At 39.7% G+C, this 21600-nt stretch overlaps 1 protein-coding gene across 1 annotated transcript in view; it reads right to left on the bottom strand.

Annotated features, from left to right (window-relative positions):
• Nucleotides 1–21600, bottom strand: part of dnah1 (dynein, axonemal, heavy chain 1) — a 357521-nt gene that overhangs the window by 320711 nt on the left and 15210 nt on the right. Inside the window, exons 3-8 of the mRNA XM_059944450.1 lie at nt 18156–18228; nt 17254–17428; nt 15923–16079; nt 5011–5143; nt 1912–2073; nt 349–601 (exon numbers count right to left, since the gene is read on the bottom strand). Coding sequence (XP_059800433.1) covers nt 349–601; nt 1912–2073; nt 5011–5143; nt 15923–16079; nt 17254–17428; nt 18156–18228 — 953 coding nt within the window. The remainder of the gene's footprint in view (nt 1–348; nt 602–1911; nt 2074–5010; nt 5144–15922; nt 16080–17253; nt 17429–18155; nt 18229–21600) is intronic.

Below are 21600 nucleotides of genomic sequence, written 5' to 3'. Positions count from 1 at the left end.
AATAAGATCTGATGGTTTTGTTTATGTAGCATAAACACTGGAAAGTTTAGCATTCACCAGTTGGGATAAAAGGTCTGTTTCTGTCTCTAAATTCAGTATAATCCTGTTTAACATTTGAGGTTTTTTGTTACATTCGTTTTGTAAAAGCTAACTCCAAAAGTTTTATTATTCAACATAAATCAATTCAAGATGATTTGAGAACTTATTATAAAAGCAAATACAGTATAATCTCAGATTATATTAGAGCTGAACCTAGTATGATGAAAGTTTCCTGTTCATTTTAACTATGTGAATTGAATTCAGAGAATCTTAACAGAATTCATATGAGTCAATTGATTAAATACATACGCAGATTTATCTCTGAACCCAGGAGTGCTGAAAGCCCATTTCTTCATCTTTTTAAGACTGTTCTCATCTAGAAACCTAAGCCCATCAACTGGCATGCAGTCAATGTACAGATTGTAGAGCAGCAAAGCTTCTGTCTTCTGGCGTAGGAAATGAGCTTGTGCCACACGCTTTGCAAAGACCACAGGATCTTCTGCACTAAACATCAGCTGGACCCGTGGTATCCAATATTGACTGGGTAACTTCAATCTCTCACCTGTAAAGAAAATGGTATGCTTAATATTCAAGGAAGAAAAATAATCTTCATAAGATTTTATTCAACTAAATTGCATACATTTTAAATTTATACATCAAAATGTATAAAAGATTCTTAGAACTGATGACAGCTATGACTTTATGGATAGTGGATAGTTCCATTTATACTACAGAAATTTTAACATACATTTTAGATTGATGCTTCAGTGCAGCTTTGAGTGATTACTATCATTTTTTTCCAATGAGATATTATCCTGAGAGCCTATCTGATCTCAAGGCACAAACAAAAGCAGAAGTTCAGCCCAGTGTCTGGACTAATATTAATCCTTCAATCAATATTGGACAAAATAGATTATTTGGTCATTTATTCCACTGTGGTATCTAGGATCTTGCGATACATGAACTAGCTGCTGTGCTTCTAATATTATAATAGTAACTATGTACATCTAGTTCAAATAAAATGTATAAGTGCAGTAACCACGCGGAATACTGCAAAATATCCTTACTGCAAATAAGTATCAGGAGAAGCCAGGGATAATTTATGGCATCTAAGAGAGAATAGCCACAAGAAAGTAAGTGTGAGAATGGGATTAATTTGAATCACTCTAAGAGTAGACATACACCTTGGTGGGCTCAATGGCTTCCTTCTCTGTCACAAGGGAATGGTGAAAAATATCAGGAAGTACTCTTCACATGAAGGGTAGTGGAATTCAGGAACTTTCTTTCCAAAAACAAAACTGTAGCAAGTCCAACTGGAAAAGATTAAAGCTGAGATCAATGGACTCTGGTCAAGTAATGGTCATAATAGATAAGGAAATCAAGATGGGTAACACAGTCTTGCTCTGCTCTTTTGGCTGGAACAAGCTTGAAGTGATGAATAATGTTCTCTTGTCCCTATTGGACAATCCATCACAGCTTTGAGAAAATGTTCACCACTGAAATTTGACAAAGCACGATTATTGAGGTTAGCTAATAATTCTTTGTTACCACCAAGTGAAAAGATGAGAAAATCCAATTTCTAATCCTTAATTTTGTTGAAATGGATCATTAAAAAAGGTTTTGATGCAAATAGATTTCTACATTTTCATCAGATCTAACATTGTTGAAGAAAACTCTAATTTGATAAAAATCAGAATTTGATCCAAATTTCTTCCTAAGAATAATGACACTTTAGGAAAGATCCTTTATTATGTATCTTTCAAGATAGTTTCATGTTTTATTTATACAAAGCAAATTTCACATATTCCTCTGTTTTAAACTATATGCAGTAATTCTGTCCATTGAGACAACAAAATCATTGGAAGCACCTACCAGTTTCAGTAATGCCTCCATTCAGTACTATTCTGTTTTGCTCATCTCGGATTAAACCATAACTATTTGCTTTTTGCACCAGATATAGTTTCTTTTCCTTGTCGTAGTCCAAAACTCCAACAGAAAACCACCTGTAGCCAAGTGAGTCACTTTTGGGAACATCTGAAGAATTTAAAAAAAAATTATTGAACTAAATACTAGCTCTGGTTATCCAAAAATATTTAAAATGCATTTTCTATATTTTATTTCATTTATCAAGATAGATACTTTTTAAATCAGGTCTTTTTTTGTAGTTATTGAGCAAAATGAGCACTGAAGTGGAAATTATATAAACCTAATAATGGCAACTCAAATGTTTATAAAATCTGAGATTTTGTTTATCTTCATCACAATCCATTCCCATCTATGTCCTTTATCAAGTTCTGAAACTGAACCAGTCAGTTCACTACCTCTGTCCTAATTTTACCCTGATTGGATTGTCCAACTAGTTATCCTCTCCAACACGTGGACCACTTTCACCCTCCTCCATAATATCATCAGCTTCCACTGTTGCCTTTGGTTATCAGCCATGCTTTCATAACCTCCAGACTTCAACTATCCTAAGCTCTCCTGGACTACTTCACAATTTCCACCTAAGCTCTTCTAAAGTTTTGTTTCCCTCATCTTAGCTTGCACCAATTCCCATTTATCTAGCTGCCTCTTGATCGGCACTCTATACAATGTTCTCATTCTTCCATGTCTTTATAACCTATGCCAGCCATAAAACTCCATATCTCTGATTTCCTTCTCTCCACCATTAATAGCTTTCTAAGACTTTTGCTCTGGAATTTCTTCTCCATTCCTCTTTGTTCTGCTTCTCACTTACTAGAAAGACAGAGTAAAAGTGACTGTAAAAATAATTTTATTAATGATGATTAATCATACTTAAAAGGTACTTCAATCCATTCAAGATTCAATTTAATGTTTACATTTTTTAAGTAATGGTCTAGCACCAAAATAGTAATGGTAAGTTTTCTCTGGTGTAACAGTCATGAAAGGAAGCAACACAAAAAAAATTTGGAGGAACTCAACAGCTCAGGCAGCATCTATAAAGTGAAATGAAAAGTCAACATTTTGGGTCTAGACTTGTTATCAGCCATCATTCTGATGATGGGGTCATGGTCAGAAATATTGACTGCTGCCTGATCAGCTGAGATCTTCCAGCTTTTTATGTGTTGCTCCAAATTTCCAGCATCTGCAGTCTTTTGTGTCTCCATCAGTCATTAAAAGTATTTCACATTGAAACAGCAGAAAAGTCAGATGAGAGATTTTGGAGGAATTATTAAACTTATGATACTCTATACTCAGTAAGTTTCCTGTAGTAATCATCTTCTGGACATAAAAGCAGTATCCAGAAAGTTTCATGTTCAGCAGCGAGCTATGATTAAAGGGTAGAGCCTAATGTACAAAGTCTTGTGGAGCTCCTTAGCTGACTGAGGAACTGTTAATGGAGTTGAACCATGTGGAATTATCAGAGGCCTTCCTCACTTTGCACAAAGTTGGAGTGAAAACAACAGATAAAGCAGCTGAGCCTAGAATACATTTTGCAGAACTGAGATGATCGACTTCTAACAGCTAAAACCACCTTCCTTCAGGCACAGTTCTAAATTCCTAAAGACGCTGATAGTGGGTGCAGCTTAGACCACTCACTATTTCCACCATTCTACAGATAATACATATTAAGTTTAATTTCAGGCCACAGGAAGGTTTGCCTTGATCTCCACTGACATCAATGATACTGGAATGTTTGATGCCACACTTAGTCAAGTATGCATGGTATGGCGACTCGGCAGCATAGTAGTTAGTGTAGTGTTTTACAGTGCCTGAGATCATCGATCAGAGTTCGATTCTTCCTACTGTCTGTAAGGAGTTTACACATTCTCCCCATGACCCTGTGGATTTCATCCCACATACCAAAGATATATGAATTAGGGTTAGTAAATTGTTAGTGTTGTTCTATGTTTGCACCAGAAGCATGGTAACATTTCTAGGCACTTCTAGCATATCCGGATGGGTTGGTTCTTGATGCAAACAACATATTTCACTATATGTTTCAGTGTATATGTGACAAATAAAGCTCTTGTTAATTCAAGTGTTGCCTGCACACCGAGTGAAGTCACTAGCATCTCTAAGTTTTAGTTAATTTACATTCTTGTGCCCACAGCTAAACAAAGCTATAATGAGATATCATGGTCAGCAAGTCTGGAGCTCACAACTTATAGTCACTAATAAAAGAATGATTTTGATAGCAGTACTGCTTGAACTCAACTGAGTTCACAGAATGAAAATCACAGCAAAGGAACCACCTTAAAGAAAGGGTTGCCAAGACAGCACTCACCTTGATTTCAGAGTTACCGTGGGTTGCATTAAGAAGTGTGGCCAAAAAACAAAATGTCTTTAATGGTGTTTGTTCTTACTCAGCAGCTACACCGATGAAGAATGAACATAAATGACATTAAAGCAATATCAAAACATCCACAATTTATGATAGTCCTAAATTTTATCTTTGTAGAGAACTGCCAAAGGGATACTCTCATTATTTTAACTTATCTGTGTTGGAGGTGAGAGACAGAACATTTCACCTCCTGCACTGATCATCTAGCATAACATAAACACAAGAGATTCTGCAGATGTTGGAAATCCAGAGAAGCACATACAAAATGCTGGGGGAACCAATCATTTTGCATAACATATTCATCTGTCAACAAGGCTAATACAAATAAATTATGTATTTTCTTTATTTTATCAGTTTATCACTTGAAGTGATTCTAAGAGAATGCTTAAAGTTATTCTAAAGGATTGTTTTTATTATTTTAAAAGATACCTTAAGAATAGTTGAAAATAACCTACTTGCCCCATCATCTGTGATACTTTAAAATTGTTTAAAGACCTTGGACAGTAGCGATTGTTTTTGTTTTGACTTAACCAATTCTTTTAGTTGTTGTTAAAAGCAGAATTGATTGTCCATAGCAATAACAAGATGACATTTAAAGTTACATGTATAATGTGGATGCTAAAATTCTGAAATTACAGTCAATGTAATATTTTGATATACCATACCATGCCCCAACTTGTCATCTTTGGGCAGAAGAGCATACCCTGGGATGGGCTTTCTATCAATAGATCCTTCCTCATAGCCAAGTTCTAACCATTCATCTGGAGTCCGACTTTCAAATTCTTCATCATCAAATACCTATAGCAAATTAAATGTAAATCAGTTATTATCATTTGTTAATTGGAAAACAGGGATATTTTTGAATACATTTACTTGTTGAATTCTGGAAGTATTTGATTAAAACAATGATTTCACATAGCTAATTTCTGTTTGTAAGAGTTCTCAATCAGGTAAATGGATAGTAGAAAGAATAGCAGATTTATGAGTCAATTTTCCTGCAGTCCCATCACCTTTTCACCCCGACTGTCTCTGATACCTGGAGCATGTCACTCAAAGTACAGAGACTCACTTGGCCAACAATACTGCTGAATCAAGGACCTTGGTCCCTTAATGTCATTGGGAATTGAATCTTAGCTGGAAATTTAGTTAATGCCCTCTAGGTTTTCTGCCTGTTACAGAATTGGGGAGCTGAGGAAAAGTATTCCATTTTACCTTGGGAGTTCCTATTTTCTGAGGAAAGCCCACACAAGGCAATGTATCTGACTCTTCTCTTGCCATTACAACTTATGTGTGATTGACACACCAGAGGTTTTAGCACAATCATGTACAAGTCTGAAGGAATTGGTCCTGAGACATTATCTTTGGCATCAAGTCAATAGAGTCAAAGAAACTTTCTGCTGATCATCACAAATCTCTCTCCTTGTACTAATAAATAGATATAATTATCATTGAGGACAGAAAGAGCATGCTTTCAATATCTATCACCACAAATACCTAAGTAGCACCATTACTAAGGATTCAAGGTTTCAAGATTGTAAAGGAGAATAAAATGATTGTTGCTTCAGATCCGATGCAACATTTAAAAAATACAGTAAGCATAAAGAACACAATAAAAACACAATAAATATAAATGTAAAAGCAATCTTATAAAACTCAATGTACAAATAACTATTATATACATAGAGTAGTATGTACATTAAGTGGTGCAAGGTGATGTGTATGTAGTGCTGATGGGTCAGTGAGGTGGGCTAATGGATGATCAGCCTGACAGCTTGGGAGAAGTAATTGCTCTTGAGTCCAGTGGGCCTGGTATGGATGCTATGTAGCCTCCTCCCTGATAAGAGTGGTGTAAACACTCATTGAACAGGGTGGGTAGGATCCTTCATGATATTTCTGGTGTTCTTCCAGCACTTTTCTTGATATACAGTATGTCCTTGATGGCAGATAGGCTAGTGCCTATCTGACTGTTAAATGAATGTTAAATAGAATGTTTTCCTACTGATGTAAGGGACAGTGCTGTAAGAAGAGTGATGGTTGGTCAGAACAGAGGAGCGGACTATAGAGTCACGAGGGAACAGACACTGCAAAATGCTGAAATGTGAAGGGGTTAAGTATGTCTAGTGCTGGAATCTCTTTGAAGATGGTGGATATTGGAGGGAACAATCTGTTGAATGCAGAGGCTGGTGGGGTGGAAGGTGAGGACCAGGAAAACTATATCCTTGTTTTGTCACAGAGTGTCAGACTAGAGGCACAGAGAATGGATGTGATGCATTCGAAGACTTTGTGTACATTGGAACAGGGAAAACAATGATCCAGGAAGAGGGGAAGCAGGAAGGCATTTCAGGGACATCCATACAGAATGTCTCATCATCAGGGCAAATAAGTCAGAGATGCAGGAACTGAAACAATGGAATAGAGTGGGGTGATGGGATGAAAAGTGGTTGAGACAGCTTTGAGAGTCAGTAGATCTGTAACTGATGTTAAAACCTGTTGCTTGCATATCTCCTGAGATGAAGATGGAACGATCCAGAAAAGGAAGAATGAGTGACCATGTGAGGTGAATATAGAGCAAAATTGGCAGCAAAAATAATGAAACTCTTGAGTTCTTCATGAGCAGACGAGGCAGGGCTAATGCTGCAGCCTCCAGTGACTTTTCTTCTCTCTGAAAGTGAAGGATGTACCCAGCCTGACCTGCCAGACACGTCTTCCTGCTCTATATTTTGTAGCTCCTACATTCTTGTCCAGGATATTTTACCTATGTTCACTAATTTTGTTTAGTTCATTCCTGTAGTCACCATGGTTTTACCCTGTCAAATGCAGTATACCCTCACCATCTCCACCCATAACAACCTTTCTGCAGTTTAAAAGTTTCTTTGGTCTCCCTCCTAATTTCTGACAGAAGGTCTTGAATCTGAAACTTTAGCTCTGCTTCTCTTTCCAATGATGTGGCCTCATGTGCTGAGTATTTCCAGCATTCTCTGTTTTTATTGTCAGCAAGGTAATGGTAGGTGTTTTGAACAGTGGTGGCAAGTGGCACATGCTCACCAACGACATCCGAGTGATGCCCAGTTTAGATTCTGCCAGGACTAGTAACTTCAAACCTCATTGCAGTCTTAGTCCAAATATGGATGAAAGGTCTGGCCTAGAGGCACAGCTGAGAGCAATGCCCTTGACATTTAATCAAGTAGAGTACCATAGACTCACATCTGAAGTGTGGTTTCATCTGGAAAGACTATTTGGGGCCCTGAATGGCAGTGAGGGAGGAGGTGTAGGAGCAGTTATCGTACTTGTTCTGCTTGCAAGGATAAATATCAGGAGGAAGATCAGTGGGGAGGGATGAATGGACAAGAGAGTCATGTAGGGAAGGATGTGCTTGGTGGTGGGGTCACATTGGAAATGGTGGGAGTTAAGGAGAATTATATGATGAATGAGGAGACTGGTGGGGTGGTAGGTGAGAAAAAGTGGAACCCCATCCCTAGTGGGGTGGTGGGAGAATGGGATGTGGGCACACATGCACAAAATTGAAGAGATGCGGTTGAGGGCAGTGTTGATAATGGAGGATGGGAAATCCCTTTCTTTGAAGAAGGAGGACATCTCCTTTGCTCTGAAATGAAAAGCCTCATCCTCAGAACAGACGCGGCTGAGACAAAGGAATTGAAAAAAGGGGATGACAGTTTTTACAAGTAACAGGGTGGGAAGAGGTGAGTCCCTCCCAACTGATCTCCCTCTTGGCACTCACCCTTGCAAGCAGAACAAGTGCTACACTTGCCCCTTGCTACCATTCAGGGCCCCAAACAGTCCTTCTAGGCGAGGTGACACTTCACCTGTGAGACTATTTGGTCATCTACTATATCCTATGTTCCCAGTGTAGCTGTCTGTATATCAGTGAGACCCAACGCAGATTGGGAGATTGCTTTGCCAAGCACCTACACTCCATCCACCAGAAAAAGCAGGATCTCCAAGTGGCCACCCATTTTAATTTTACTTCCCATTCCCATTCTGACGAGTCAGTCCACTCTCCTCCACTGCTGCGATGAGGCCACACTCAGGTTGGAGGAACAACACCTTATAGTCCATCTGGGTAACCTCCAACCTGATGGCATGAACATTGATTTCTCAGACTTCTGGTAATGTCCTCCCTCTCTCCTTCACCATTCCCATTTCCCTCTTTCACATTATCTCCTTATCTGCCCATCACTTCCTCCCCTTTGCTCCTCACCTTTTTCTTTCTTCCCTGACCTCCTGTCCTCTCCTATCACTCCCCTTCTCCAGCCCTGTATCTCTTTCTCCAATCAACTTCTCAGTTCTTTACTTCACCCCTCCTCCTGGTTTCACCTATCACCTGGTGTTTCTTCCTCCCCTCCCCCACCTTCTAACTCCTCATCTTTTTTTCTCCAGTCCTGATGAAACCTGAAACATCGACTACACTCTTTTCCATAGATGCTGCCTGGCCTACTGAGTTCCTCCAGCACTTTGTGGGTGTTGCTCGGATTTTCAGCATCTGCAGATTTTCTCTAGTTTGTGTTTTAGTTTAGGTGGGCACCTTGATCACCATGGGGGGTGGGGTGGGCTGCAGTACTCCATGTACCATTCTCAGAGTAGGAAGATGACCTGAGAGGAGCAAATGCAAATAGTTCTGATATATAGGAAGTTACACCATTAATCTTATTCAGCAGAACAGAGAAAAGGACATGATCAAGGTTAAAAGCTGTCATTGTCATGAAGAGACTATGAGTAATAGGTGAGAAAGGTTTTGAACAGAACTAACAAACAAGCACAAGGAAGTGGAACAGCAACAGAAACAAATAACAAAATGAATAAAAACAGTAGTTCAAATGTGAAATTTTGGTGAAAACTGCCATCTGGTGAAACAATGCTGAAGGATTCATGAAGAGAATAAATATATATCTGGTTGTTCAAGGACTGTAAAACTCCCCTTTATATACAAAGGTATAAATTGGGAGTAAGAAAAAGCCACTTAGACTTTCAAGTCTGCTTGCCATTTACAACATCATGGAGGATCTGATTGTAACCTCAATCCAGATTCTATCCACCCATAACACCTTTCACTCTTTTGCTTATCAAGTATCTAACTAGTTCTGCCTAAAAAAATGTTTAATCTTTCAACTGCATTTCTTATTGGGGAAGTGAGTTCCAAAAGTTAGGGTTACGGAACATTTGAAACTCACTTAAAAATAGAATTTTGCCTCTCAATCTCGTTAATTAGCAATTTTATACTTTTAAAATTACCTCTACTTTAGATTCCTTTACAGAGGAAATGTCCCATATGTTGTGAAATCTGTGGTTCTGTAGCAGCAGTACGTTACAATATAATACAGGCTGAGTCCCCTTATCCAAAAAGCATGGGGCCAGAAGTGTTTTGGATTTTGGACTTTTTCAGATTTTGGAATATATAATGAGATAACTTGGGATCACCATAATTTCCAACTCTGAATTTATGTGCTACATATAAGCAGTCTTTGTCTTACAATTGTTCAACAGTAAAAATTATTACATACCATTAATATAATATGTACAGGGTACTGAAAGCAGCATGGTAACATCGGAAGAATACCTGAATCAGCTGTTGAACAACAACAAACAGCAGCAGGCATTCAGTCTCCACCTACAATACTGTGTTTTGATTAAAAGTTTTCAGTATAATATTGGTATTCTACTTTTTTTTAAGGCTTTATGTAAGGTATAAAAATAATCAGCATTGTAGTACTTGTTCTGGGGCTGTATTTTTGTGATCAGTAAATGTTTTAAAAACTGAATGCCAAGCTTTTTCTTAAATTTCTGCAACCAACCTGCAGAATATTCACAACTACCTTCAGTTTTCAGTTTGTTGTGATAGATCTTTGCTTGTTTCATGATCAGCACACCGTTAAGTTCACTCCGACTGATCGCTTTTCCGCTTTATGCAGTTTTTCTATATTTCATTAACTTCTGTTAATTTACATATGTGAGGTCAGTTCTCAGAATTGTCTGTGGTGCACAGAGACCTGCACATTACCTAGGAACTTTCCCAGCATCTTCCATTTGTGACATCACGTCAGAGTTAAAAAAAAAACAATTTGAATTTCAGAGGCTTTCGGATTTTGGAATCATGGATAAGGGGAATTCAACCTGTATCCTTAACTTCTCACTTTAGCAATATGAGGTACCCATCTGCTTCAAGCAAGCTTCAATTATACCAGTGCTCAAACAGAATGTGGTAACCTGCCTCAATGACCATCATCCTACTCTGATGAAGTGCTTTGAGGGGTGGTGATGAAGCATAGCAACTCCTACCTGAGGAGTGGCTTGGATCCACTCCAATTTGACCACTGTCACAACAAGTCAACAGCAGCTGCCTTTTCATTGGCTCTTCATTCAACCCTAGATTATATGGACAGTCAAGACCCCAGTCAGTTCATCAGCAACAACACCTCCTCCACAATCACCACAGGGCTGTGTACTTAGATCCCTGCTTTATTTGCTTTATACTTATGTCTGTAAGGCTTAGTACAGCTCCGCCATTCAATAAGATCATGGTTGATCTGATCATGGACTCATCTCCACCTACCTGCCTTTTCCCTATAACCATTAATTCCCCTGCTATGTAAAAATCTACCCAACCTTGTCGGAAATATATTTACTGAGGTTGTCTCCACTGCTTCATTGGGCAGAGAATTCCACAGATTCACCACTCTTTGGGAAAAGCACTTCCTCCTCATCTCCATCCTATATTTACTCCCCTGAATCCTGAGGCTATGTCCCCTAGTTCTAGTCTCATCTACCAATGGAAACAGCTTTCCTGCCTCGATCTTATTTATCCCTTTCATAATTTTATACTTCTATAAGATCTTCTCTCATTCTTCTGAATTCCAGTGAGTACAGTCCCAGGCAACTCAATCTCTCCTCATAGTCTGAGCCCCTCATCTCTGGAATCAATCTGGTGAACCTCCTCTGCACAGCCTCCAAAGCCAGTATATCCTTCCTTAAGTAAGGAGAACATAACTGCATGCAGTACTCCAGATGCGGCCTTACCAGTACCCTGTACAGTGGCAGCATAACCTCTTCGCTCTTAAATTCAACCCCTCTAGTAATGTAGGCCAACAGTCTATTTGCCTTCTAGATAGCCTTCACCTGCAAACCAACCTTCCACAATTCATGCACAAGCACCCCCAAGTCCTTCTGCACAGCAGCATGCTGCAATCTTTTGCCATTTAAATGATAATCTGATCTTCCATTTTTCCTTCCAAACATGGTGCCATGTTGCAGGCATATGACTTCTAAATATATTTCTTTGGAACTATTTTTACTGCAATCTGCATCCAGTAATTTCCCTCTACCTTTGAAAACTAACCATTTCATGATCTTCTGAAAGACTCAGTGGACCAAACTCACAAGCATGCAGGTACAGCACCTTTAAGCGGACAGAGCTACATCGTCATAGCCAAAAGAGAGGGACGCAGGACTAAATTGAAGGGTATGAAACTTCCGCTACCCTGCTATTTTGCTAGCAAATGCATAATTGCTAGAAAACTAGATTAAGGATCTTAAGGCAAGGTTGTTGTATTGCAGTGAAATGAGGAATTGCTGCCTTCTGTGCTTCATGAAGACATGGCTCACTCCAACATGCCATATTTGATGATCAGACCTGAAGGCTTCTAGATACACAGGTTGAATCCAACTGCTGATTCAGAGAAGGTTCTGTGTATCATGAGAAAACTCACTGTGGAGCTTGAACACAGTGATCTGGTTGCTCTCTTGTTCCCATGACCTGAAGCATCTGAAGATTAAGTGCCAGCCATTCTACTTACCAAGAAAGATCTCCTCCATGACATACCACCAAAGGCTGATGGTAACCAGACACTTGAGGTACTGAGTGCGGCCATCAGCAAACAAGACACAGCCTACCACGATGGCTTTCAAATCATTGTTGGGGACTTCAGGCAGGCTTGTTTGAAGAAATCTCTCGGCCAAATTATCGTCAGCATATAAGCTACAGCACCAGGGGTCCCAACACACTCAACACTGCCATCATTCCATGCCTAGATGGCATTTCAAGAAATCTGATCTGAGGAAGGCTGCCTTCCTCTAACCTGCATACAGCAGATGCTAAAGAACAAGACTCCTGAAGTAAGGGCAAGGAAGAGGTGGTCATGGGAGACAGAGGAGTAACTATGGGATTGCTTCAAGTCAGTGAACTGTAAGACTGTAAGACCAGAAGATTTAGGAGTAGTATTAGGTCATTCAGCCAATTGATCCTGCTCTGCCATTTCATCACAGCTGATCCATTTTCCCTCTCAACCCCATTCTCCTACTTTCTCCCTGTAACCTTTCATGCCCTGACTAACCAAGAACCTACAACCTCTGCTTTAAATACACCCAATGACATGTCCTCTACAGGCACCTGTGGCAATGAGTTGCACAGACTCAGCACCCTTTGGCTAAAGAAACTCATCCTCATTTCCATTCTAAATGGACGCTCCTATATTCTGGTCCTAAACTCTCCCACCAAAGGAAACATTCTCTTCACATCCATTCTATCTAGGCCTTTCAACATTCAATTGGTTTCAATGAGATCGCCCCTCATTCTTCTAAATTCCAATGAGTACTGAGCCAGAGCCAGCAAGCACTCCTCATATGATAACCCTTTCATTCCCAGAATCATTCTTGTGAACCTCCGCTGAACCCTCTCCAATGTCAGCACATCCTTTCTTAGATAAGGGGCCCAAAGAGCTCACAATACTCAAAGTGAGGCCTTACCTGTGCCTTATAAAGCCTCAGCATTATATCTTAGCTGTTATATTCTAGTCCTTTCAAAATGAATGCTAACATTGCATTTGCCTTCCTCACCACTTGACTCAACCTGAAAGCTAGCCTTTAAGGAATCCTGCATCAGGACTCCCAAGTCCCTTTGCACCTCTGAATTTTGAATATTCTGCTGTTTAGAAAATTTGTTTTCTTAGCTTTCATTTCTTCTGCCACAGTGTGTGATCATACACTTCCTGACACTGTATCTAACTGCAACTTTGCCCATTCTCCTAATCTGTCTAAGACCTTTCTGCAGTTTCCCTGCTTCCTCAACACTAGTTGCTCCTCCATCTATCTTCGTATCATTCACAAACTTGGCCATGATGCCATCAATTCCATCATCCAAATCAATGACATATAACATAAAAAGAAGCAGTCCCAACACCAACCCCAGTGGAACACCACTAATCGCCAACAGCCAACCAGAAAAGTTTCCCTTTATTCCCGCTCTTTCCCTTCTGCCAATCAGCCAATTCTCTATCCATGCTTGTATCTTTCCTGGGCTCGCAACTTGTTAAGCACCTCGTCAAAGGCCTTCTAAAAAACTAAGTACACAGCATCCACTAATTCTCCTTTGTCTATCCTACTTGTTATTTCCTCAAAGAATTCCAACAGATTTGTCAGAAGATTTCCCCTTCAGGAAACCATGCTGACTTTGGCCTATCTTATCATGTGCTTCAAAGTACCCTGAGACCTTATTCTTAACAATTGACTCCAACATCTTCCCAAACACTGAAGTCAGGCTAACTGATCTATAATTTCCTTTCTTCTGCCTCCTTCTCTTCTTGAAGATTGGAGCAACATTTCCAATTTTCCAGTCCTCCAGGACCATGCCGGAATCTAGTGATTCTTGAAATATCATTACCAATGGCTCCACAATTCCCTAGCCACCTTTTTCAGAACTCTTGTATGTAGCCCATCTGGTGACCTGTTAGAATGGTAGGCAAATTGGAGTGAACCCAAGTCACTTCTCAGGCAGAAGCTCATACTCTCAAGACACTTCATCACAGTGGATGTAAGTGCTCCTGGATGATAGTGATTAAGGCAGCCATTGCAATCCAGCCTGTCATTCCACCAATCTAAAGGCTGATTTACACTTGTGTGTACGGGCTACACTGCAGCTTACGCTGTAGCCCCGATTTTCACTTCTGCGTCACTCTACGCCATAGCGAGCGTGCGTTGGTGTGCGCCAAAACGCTAGTTGGTGGTGGGGTTTCTATGCTACTGTGTTGAGTTTCTTCATGAGAGACATGGACAAGGAAATGCATTTCAAACATTTTTGCATGTTGGCAGGTAGATTTGACAATTTGGTTCATCTATTTCGCATCAGTGTACAGATATGGCACAGAAGAAACAACCGGAAACGGGTAGGAGGAAATCTGATGCTACTAAGCGGACCAATCACAGTTGCTGCAGTCTGCGTCACCACAATGCGTGAGTGAGTTTTTTGGGGAGGAGCCATGACATGAAACATCTGATGATTAAGTGCCAACTATCTAAAGCAAATCAAGCTTTTGGCAGCCTTGATGCAGTTTGGAAATCCACACAACTCAAACTTAACACCAAAACCAGAATTTTTACAAGCAACATCCTAAGCATGCTACTTTATGGAAGTGAATGTTGGAAGTTGACGAAAGACATCTGCAAGAAACTTGACACGTTCCAGACAAAATGTCTACGACGTATCAAGAAGATCTTCTGGCCTGAGAAAATCAGAAACCAAGACTTGCTTACACCTTGCAGTATGGGATCAATCTCAGTTTGTGTGAAAAGAAGATGATGGAGATGGCTGGGCCAGATAATGAGAATGCCAAATGATCAGCTAGCAGAAGTGGTACTAAGGTGGATCCCACAGGGAAAGCGAAGTAGGGGCAGGCCCAAAATGGTGTGGCGAAGATCTGTGGAAGCAGAACTGAAAGAAGTAGGCATGAACTGGGTAACGGCGAGCAGCAGAGCAAAAAACCGGCAGAAATGCAAGACCCTTGTGGAGACCCCATGTGCCACCTGGGCACTAAAGGTTCAGACAACGACAACGCACGTTACCCTACAGCGTAAGGTACACGGTACCTACGGCGTAGACACAATGCACAAGTATAAATCAGCCTTAATACTGGAAGGTAGCACCAACAGGAGAGGGGGAGGGGGAGAGAGAGAGAGAGAGAGAGAGAGAGATCAATGTGCATGCATAGACAACAGTTCAAACATAGTGCTTAAGGGGAGTTATTGCTATAAAAGAAATAGATCCATACATTACAGTCGTGCAATCATTAATAGACAATAGACAGTAGGTGCAGGGGTAGGCCATTCAGCCCTTCTAGCCAGCACCGCCATTCACTGTGATCATGGCTGATCATACACAATCAGTACCCTGTTCCTTCCCTCTCTCCCTATCCCTTGACCCTGCTATCTATAAGAGCTCTATCTAACTCTCTCTTGAAAAATGCATTAAACAAAGAAAAGAGCACCTCTGGTTTTCACCCAAGTGGCCACTGTGTCCAAATGAACGGCCATCTTATCGGAAGTCTTATGCCTCGTAGTTCCTTTTACTCCACTGTAATACTGATAATTTTGCTTTAATTTCTCCTTTTCAAACTTTAAGGTGAATTCTATTATATTATAATATCTTTATAAAATATTTGTTTATAAGTTTAAAAATGTATTAACCTGTTTTAAAATATGTGGTTTAACTTCCCTGATTGTACCATAAAATTATACTACAAATGAATTAACCATAAATCATTGACACTAATATCTGGAAGATCTGCACAATACCTCTAATGGAAGGTATACAGTGAATTGCGCTGGATTCTTTCCACTCTTGGCACGATTTTTTTCTGGTCCTGAGAGACGTGGTATCAACTTGTCTGAATTAATTCCTTCATGCTTAAGCAATTGTTTAAGATTCTGACTCTGGTATTGCCGCCTTCGCCTGTTAGAAACAAAACATTATAAAATGAAAGAGTGCTGTTACTAAACAAGATCCGATTGTTAGAAAGAGGTGAATGTCTCTTCATTTCACACCATCCAGAGACCCAAACAACCTATTAAGATAAAGAAGAAAATCACTTGCATATTGTGAATTGTATGTTCCATATTGTGAATCTGGTATACTGTGTTCAGTGTTCACAAAGTGTACACTGGGAAACCAAATGCAAATTGGGTGATTGCTTTGCAGAGCACCTGCAGGAGTGACCTTGAATTTCTGGTTAACTCTCTCTTTAATTGACCATGCCCCTCTCACTCTAACTTTTCTACCTGTGGCTTCATATACTGCACAAGGTCCAACACAACTCATTTTCCATCAGTCTATGCCACAGCCTGTTAGGATAACTTCAGCAATTTTAAGTAATCAGAATTAGTGATTTTTGCCTATCATCCTTTTGGCTGAGTTGGTCCTTTTATATATATATCATAGCCTGCTGTGTATTTGCCATATCCTTACCATTAGCAATACATTTATCAAACAAACTGGATTAATTTGATGGTAAATGCTGCCTAAAAATCACATTAAATCATCTGATCACATTCTATCCAATAGATGCCTTTTATTCTACATATTCCTCCCCACCCCACCACCTCACTTTCTCTGATAACTAAAATTTATTCATTTTCTTTCTTTCCCATCTTGATGATGAATCCCAGATCAACTGTTTCTCTTTTCAGATACAGCCTGACCTAATTTCAACATTTTGTTTTACTGAAAAGTATCATTAGATTACCTAATAAACCAACCCACATTTATAACTTCCTACAGAAATAGATCCTCTAGATGACATCCAAAATTATAACAAGAAATATAAAAGTGAAATAGAGAATAGTAAACACAAAGTACACTGCAGATGCTGTGGTCAAATCAACACGTCCAAACAAGCTGTAGGAACTCAGCAGGTCGAGCAGCATCCGTGGAAATAACAGTCAACTTTTCAGGCTGAGACCATCCCCCTCCCTTCCCCCATCCCACCCTCTCTCTGCCTCCTCCTCCAGCCGCTCACCATCTCGTCTGTGACCCTTCGGCCCAAAACGTTGACTGTTGTTTCCACGGATGCTGCCTGACTGCTGAGTTCCTCCAGCTTGTTTGTACATGTTGAAATACAGAATATTACCTTTCAATCTCAAGCTTACGAGGTCGTTGTCCTGGGGCCACTTGAAATGGAATTTGCACCTTTGGCTGAAAGGATCTCAGTGTAAAATCTGTTCTTGTATGAAGTGCTGTATCAGATCCATATACTTGCGATTCCAGATGTGTTACAATGTCCTCGGGCCCGTGAAAAGCAGAGACTGAAATTAGAGCAATTTTTGTACAGATAAAGAAACTGTAAAAGACCCAGCAAAACCAGGAAGAGCGTCATTTCTGCAAACAAAAGCTATTTCTGCAAATAAAATAAATAGTATTAGGAGCTTGATAGTCATTATGGTCAAATGGCCTGTCTCTGTGCTGTACTGTATGACTCTATGAGTAAAGAGAATTTGAATATTCCACATGGTGAATTAAATATTATTTATTGTGAATTGGGTTATTTTGAATTAGGTTCCCCAAATGTTTTACATCTTGGTAATCTCATTCTATTGACTACAGTTCAGTTTCATGCTCACATGAAACCTATGAACCATGCAAGAGAGGAGAAAGAGGAAGCAACTCAAATAATGTCACTTGTGTAAATATTTTGGAACACTCATTGAAGCTTTTAGTTTTACCCTCAAACTTGTTTCAAACCGAGATAGCTTCAGAGGGTTGAGTCCTCCCACTGAGGCAAGAAAAAGAGAGAAAAAGCATCATGGTCCAGGTGCTCCAGATCAGAAGATAGTTAAAGTAAGTTGAGAAAACTAAATTAAATATAAAAACTGAACTACAGTGGAAAATGTAATACTTGTTCAACTACTGTATACTCAAGACTACCAAGGGTAAACTTTGATTTCATGCTTTATTGTAAAATAGGGAGACAGCAAGCTTTTACATTCTCATTATTTTTGTTTCCATTAAATCATAATAACAGGAGGTCCTTACCTTCAGGGGTATAGTGTAGTTGACTTGACTGATTTAACAAGTGGCGGATGACACTGGGACCTTCTTGAACATTCTAGTAAAAGAAAATGAAAACAACATGCTATAGACTCAAAAGCATTTCCAAGACCAATTGTAAAGAACTGTCATAAAGACTGAAGCTCAACATTTGTGAATTTAAAAGTAAGAATCATGCTCTTTCTGCTCAAATGCAAAGATTGGCATCTCTAGACAGAACCATTGTAAGGTTTCATATAAGACAAAGGGTGCAATGTATTAATTTTCTCTTAGCATAATTTACTCAGACTAAGAGGATAGGGAACATGTGCTTTTGTGGCTATTAAATTTTAACTAAAACTGTAAGCATAGTGGAACAATGTGGTAATCATTCAACTTGTGACAGACATAGTCCTTAAGGTAATTATGATATTAAAGTAGCAGTTACAATTAATGTCATAATCCAATACTCTACTCTAGTTTTCCTACATATAAAGAACCATACTGAATAGGTGAACATATTTAAAAATACAAAGCGATTACTGATTTAATAATGACACGTCTTCTCATTTTTTCCAGACTTTCCAAATGATTACAGATAGGCAAGGTAAAGGAAAATCCATGCTCAGTACCAGTAGAGTTTCCTCAGTCAGTCACTCCAAAGTAATGCTGACAGTGAGTATAACAATAAACCAAAGCTGAATTTTACCACCATCATGATTAACTATACACAATTGTTACGCCTGTGCCCCAACTCTGAGGGGCCGAAGGGTACAAAGTAGCCCCCTCCTTTTTGAGAATCGCAAGATCACTATTAATTCAGGTCAGGAGATCCAGGAAATGAGAGAAAGACATGCAGAATCCACAAGGGGTTTGGAATGTCCTGGCTCCTCAGTGATACAAAGCCACGGGAAACGGCCATTGTCTCTTGGAGACGGAATTGTGTATTGAGCACTGTGCTATTCATTGAAGCTCTCAAGGAAGGAGCAACGTGGGCTGGTTGGGGGATGGCATCATCCCAACCTGATTGACATCTGAGACCCCGTGAGTAAGGATAAAAGAAGGTCTGGGGAACAACCCCTTTAGACGCACCAGGAAAAACGCTAGAAATCCCATGACAGCGTTTAATAGCGACAGCCAGTGGGGGGGGGGGGCTCGCGTGCGTACTTTTCCTTTGCCTAGGAATTGGGGCCCCACCATGGAAGAAGGTTTAGCTAAAGGAGAGGCCAAAAGTGTCCGGCCACAAAAATGGAACTCTCGAAGGATCAACATCATAAAAAGGAAAAGCTGGCAAGTTTAAAACATCTGTCTCTCGTGACTCCAACAAAAGGTTGCAGCCTGCATGAACTTGAGTGACTTTTATATTTCCATCGGACAATACATTATCCCCTAGACAACGATAGAGCTTATTTCTTATTGATCATTATTATACCCGCACTTTTAGAGTTAGTATTGACAACGTATATTATCTGTATGTTTGCATTGATATTATTTTTGTGTGTTTGTACCAATAAATACTGTTAAAAATAGTACCATCAGACTTCAACGGACCTCTCTATCTTTGCTGGTAAGTGACCCAGTTACGGGGTTCGTAACACAATAAACAGCCTCTGGCAGTGGCTTCACAGCTCCCAATATCTTCTTGCCTTTGATACCAAAGTGGGACAAGCCAAAAGTGGAGATAAGGCCACAGGCAGTAGAAATTAGAGTCTTGTCCTCAGACAACTCTGATAGTCTTCTGAAAGCTCTATTGTGTGAAAGTTATTTCTCATTGTCTCTAAATATATTTACTGATCATAAGAAGGATAGACCATTTTACTTTTGAACCCTCTCTATCTTTCAATATGATCATATCTGACCTTTCATTTCAATGTAGGCCCTCCCCAGGTTACGGCAGGGTTTTATTCCTGAGCAGTACCCGGAGCAGTTCACAAAGTTGGAAGTATGGCTGCAAACCAAGTTCCCACATGGCCGAAGATGCCTACAGAAATGATTTATTCCATATGAAAAGACTGTCTGAAGAAGTATTTTAAATCAAACTTTGCCATTCTTTATAATAAAATTTATTAACAAATTTAGCCTCAGCACATCTCAGCAGGTGAAGTTTTGAATGCTTTTGACAGCTTTAAAAAGGAAACTGCTGCTGACTCCAGACAAGAGTCTCTAGACAGAGTTTGTAAAATGGTTACCAAAAAGTATTTTTGGGTTTGATGTGACAAAATTCCAGCAAGCATCAGGAAAGGTCACCTGTAGCCCTACAGTAGTTGATGAATCTATCTCACCAGTCTCCCAAATGCTTTTTGTATACAAGGGCTATGCATAAGTTGGGTATTTATAAACTGGAGAGGACCTGTGCAGAATTACCATTTTCTCCTACATTCCTTGATTCTTTTTATTGTATCTATAAATCTGTCTACCTCCTAAGATATTTTCAGCAAACTGGCTTCCAAATTGGTGGTATGACAGGCTGGAATGCCTGGAGCTGTATCATCTATTTGCATTCACTCATGGACTTGGACTATACATGTGTTTTTCTTGTGTAACGATGTGTGTTTTTTCTCTCTCTCCCATTATTTTGAATGTACGTTATCCTCCTTAGCCCTAGAGAAACACTACCTCATTTAACTGTATCCATGTATGGTTTGAATGATAATTAAACTTGAGTTGATTTGATTTGATTTGAACCAATACCTTCTATGGCAGGAAACTCCACAACCTCACCATCCTCTGAGTCAAGGGATTTCACTTTATGTCAGTCTTAAATGTCTTCCATGATTGCTGAAACAGTGACCCCTGGTTCTTGACACCACCAGCCAGGAGAAATATCCTCTCCACTTCCACTGTCTAGTTGTCAGAATTGAGTACAGTTTGTCCTGATAGCAACAAGATTTGGCTACTCTTGAATTTGGCAAATTAACTCATCACCTGACATAATTAGGAAGGTACTGACTGATGTGACTTCACAGGGATTGTTTTGAAGATCCTTATGTTAATTCAGGTCTAGATAAACCTGCATACTCAGGTAGAGATTCACACCTGGACATTGGTTATAGAAGTGAATCGAAAACATTGAAATTAAGAAATTATTACTATTCTTTACCATTTAGCTGAAGGGTGTGAAAAGCATTCAGATGAATAGGGTTATGCTTGATGCTCCCTGTCCCTCCCCCACTAAGGCTGAAACAAAACTGAAGTTCCTAGTACAAAGTTTAATTGACCCCTAAGCTCAGGACACTATGGAACAATCTGGACTTAATCGTGCATCCAAGGGACGCAAGAGGTCAGATTTACTCGCATCTGATGTCCACGGTACTCCATACTCCATATTTGCATATAATGCAGAAGTAGGGGCATCCAGAAAGCACTAATATGCATCTTACTACTAGCTAACAGATCAGCAATGTCCAGCCCATTGTTTTTTCAACAGACTTTGGTGCCTCCCCATTCATAA

Source organism: Hypanus sabinus, chromosome 19, assembly GCF_030144855.1.
Source record: "Hypanus sabinus isolate sHypSab1 chromosome 19, sHypSab1.hap1, whole genome shotgun sequence".
Classification (NCBI taxonomy): domain Eukaryota; kingdom Metazoa; phylum Chordata; class Chondrichthyes; order Myliobatiformes; family Dasyatidae; genus Hypanus; species Hypanus sabinus.
This window is presented reverse-complemented; position numbering and strand designations above follow the sequence as displayed.